Genomic DNA, 2,911 nt, shown 5'->3' on the forward strand with positions numbered 1-2,911 from the left:
TCAGAGGCAACATGTAATTTTTAATTTTTGTCTTGGTTTTTATTAATTTCGAAAAAGCATTTGAGAAGTGAAGAACAAAAGCGTGTACAAACGAAAAAATATAACAACAATGCCATTGTATGTGGTCACAAATCTTTGGAAGTATGCATACAAATAAATGTGTATTAGTTAACAAATATTTAATATTTTGTATGAAAAACTTACTATCATAGCGTTAAGACTATGGAAGCCCTTCCTATTGAAGTACATATGTTCATTTTGGGTTTGCTTCCGCAAACCTATGTGATACAAAAAAGGTTGATGTACATAAATTCAATATATGTACATATCTACATACATAAAACTGTTTATATTTATGTGCATTGGTTTTTTATTTACCTCCGGGTATTCTGTAGTTCTCCATAAACCACTCCTTACATTTTTGCGAGTTGTCCACATCAAATTTTATAAATTCAGGGCATAGCTAATTCTNTTAGCTGCTGAATTTTTTTACTTTTTTATTACCTGTACGTCTTATGACGAATGATCTCATGAAATTAATTAAACCAAAGTGATACTATAAATATGTCTTTTATTCAGCTTTCCATAAGCAGTTACTATAATTTAGAGTGTTGCTTCTTATTTCTACAGAGAAAGTTTTAAACGTATGTACATAAAAACTTAAGGTATTAAAGCAATAAAATCTTTTAGTTTAAGAGCGAAGATTTTATTTGATCTCTTATAGTATGACCTACTTGGTGAGTTGACTTTCTTCCCCAACATTTATTTCAACTTGATTTTCACTTTCATGATATGTGGGATTGTAATCAATTTTATAATTCAAACATACATTATGTAATGCTGAACAAACGTTTGCAAATCTGGCCACTTTTGCAGGATCGTACCTTCCTCTTTTGTCGTTTACTAAAATTCTCCACCGACCTTTTAATATTCCAATTGTACGTTCAATAATGCACCTCGCTTTTGAATGTATTTCGTTAAAAGCGCACTCACTTGACCCATCTAGTGGATTTCTGTAAGGTGTTATGCACCACGGTTCGAGCGGATAGCCAGAGTCACCTATTTAAGTACAAGTAAAGATTCTTTTAAATAAAATTAAACTTCAATGAATAAAATATATATAAAACTAACCAAGTAGCCACGAATTCTCATTCCTATTCCGTTGAAATCGCTCTTCCAAAACCCTCCTTTGATTTGAGTTTTTCCACACAAACGAATCATACGCTGCTCCTCCATATTGGCAATTGATTGCTAGAATTTTGTATGTGTGGTCACAAATCTTTGGAAGTATGCATACAAATAAATGTGTATTTGTTAACAAATATTTAATATTTTGTATGAAAAACTTACTATCATAGCGTTAAGACTATGGAAGCCCTTCCTATTGAAGTACATATGTTCATTTTGGGTTGGCTTCCGCAAACCTATGTGATACAAAAAAGGTTGATGTACATAAATTCAATATATGTACATATCTACATACATAAAACTGTTTATATTAAGGTGCATTGGTTTTTTATTTACCTCCGGGTATTCTGTAGTTCTCCATAAACCACTCCTTACATGTTTGCGAGTTGTCCGCATCAAATTTTATAAATTCCGGGCATAGCTTATTCTCCATTTGCAAAAGAACATGGGAAGTTAATTTGGACACTGTACTCTGGCACATTCCGACTAAGTAGTCACTTCCAACCGTGTGTTGGTGCCACTACCAAGAAGAGAAAGACTAGCAGCTAATTGCAGGACTGGTGGAACGGCTTTGGTGTCATGGCTCAAAAAATGAATTTTTTTGAGGACATGTTGGAATGCTTCCTTGTTAAGCCGAAATCGCTTGATGAATCTGCAAAATTAAAAGTTTAGATGACTGTCTCATTTACTACATTTATAGTGCTTACGCATTATTTGATAAAGCCAGCGGATCGCTTTTGTCCCGCAACTGTTTGCGCACAATTTTTTCATCCGTTTCGCTGTCGCTTGAGCTAAGATAAAACTAAAAACTTGGATCCATCTTGTTTTGCAGTTTATTTTTTATTTTTGGTTCACTTATTTTGACATTTCAACGTCTATTGTTACTGCCCAATAGGAAGAAGATAAAAGTNTTTTTTATTATTTTTGATTCACTTATTTTGACATTTCAACGTCTATTGTTACTGCCAAATAGGAAGAAGAAGACAAAAATAATCGATAAACAAACATTCAATTACGACTCGTCAGCTTTCGAATGTAATCATCCGATAATGTGCATTCGAAGATCGAATGACGAAATTTTCGATCGTACGATTGTCGTCTCGTTCACGACTGTGACGATTCGACCCCTGGTTCTCAAATGGATCGACAGTCCCCGGTTTTAGAAGTACTGATGCTGAGTACTCCAAAGTGCTCAGTACTCAGCAGAAATTAAAAGTACTCGGAACTTGAAAGTACTCGGTAATTAAAAATACTCTGTACCGATTGGTCACTCTGATGCATGTACTCAGGATCGTATTTATAGTCAAAATAAAGTCGACCCTTAGATCTAAAGCAGCTATTTCAAAAAAGCTGTTTTTTAACTTTAGAGGCTATTTTGACTAAAACTAGGGGCATCGAGGATCATTTATATATGTACATTTACTGGTATTCAGAAATTATTGTACTCAATCTAAAGTTTCGAAAAGTGCAATACTTTTCTCAGTACAGTAGCCAGTAGTAGAAGCGAGACAAATAAACATACTTACACACATATTGTTATTTTTATCCTTGTTTAGTGGACGGATTTTCCAAAATAGTTCCGGTTCGTATCGCTGGATTGTTAAATAAACGCTCAAGATGATCAAATTACAGTACAATTAACTTTGTTGTATAACAAACAATTTACAATACTTTTTTATGCAATAACAACAATTATCAATACTTGTTAAGGGAATTAAAACAC

At 33.4% G+C, this 2,911-nt stretch overlaps 1 protein-coding gene across 1 annotated transcript; it reads right to left on the minus strand.

Moving 5' to 3' along the window:
* Positions 1–620: 620 nt before the first annotated feature.
* LOC108371317 (putative nuclease HARBI1) lies at positions 621–2,058 on the minus strand. Its single transcript, XM_017626864.1, has 4 exons — positions 1,896–2,058; positions 1,564–1,840; positions 1,132–1,279; positions 621–1,059 (listed from the first exon to the last, which is right to left on the minus strand). The coding sequence occupies exons 2-4, from the start codon at positions 1,582–1,584 to the stop codon at positions 731–733; spliced, it is 498 nt and encodes a 165-aa protein (XP_017482353.1). The 5' UTR covers positions 1,585–1,840; positions 1,896–2,058; the 3' UTR covers positions 621–730.
* Between the last annotated feature and the right edge of the window lie 853 nt (positions 2,059–2,911).

The sequence above is a fragment of the Rhagoletis zephyria genome, unplaced genomic scaffold (genome assembly GCF_001687245.7).
Source record: "Rhagoletis zephyria isolate East Lansing unplaced genomic scaffold, Rhagoletis_zephyria_1.1 Rzeph_scaffold_00066, whole genome shotgun sequence".
Taxonomy (NCBI): domain Eukaryota; kingdom Metazoa; phylum Arthropoda; class Insecta; order Diptera; family Tephritidae; genus Rhagoletis; species Rhagoletis zephyria.

Coding starts and splice junctions, on each gene's coding strand:
- LOC108371317 (XM_017626864.1), bottom strand. CDS start 1,584: ATGCGGACAACTCGCAAACAT. Junction 1,280..1,563: donor TGCGGACAACTCGCAAACAT/GTAAGGAGTGGT, acceptor ATACTTCCAAAG/ATTTGTGACCACACATACAA. Junction 1,060..1,131: donor TGAGAATTCGTGGCTACTTG/GTTAGTTTTATA, acceptor GTACTTAAATAG/GTGACTCTGGCTATCCGCTC.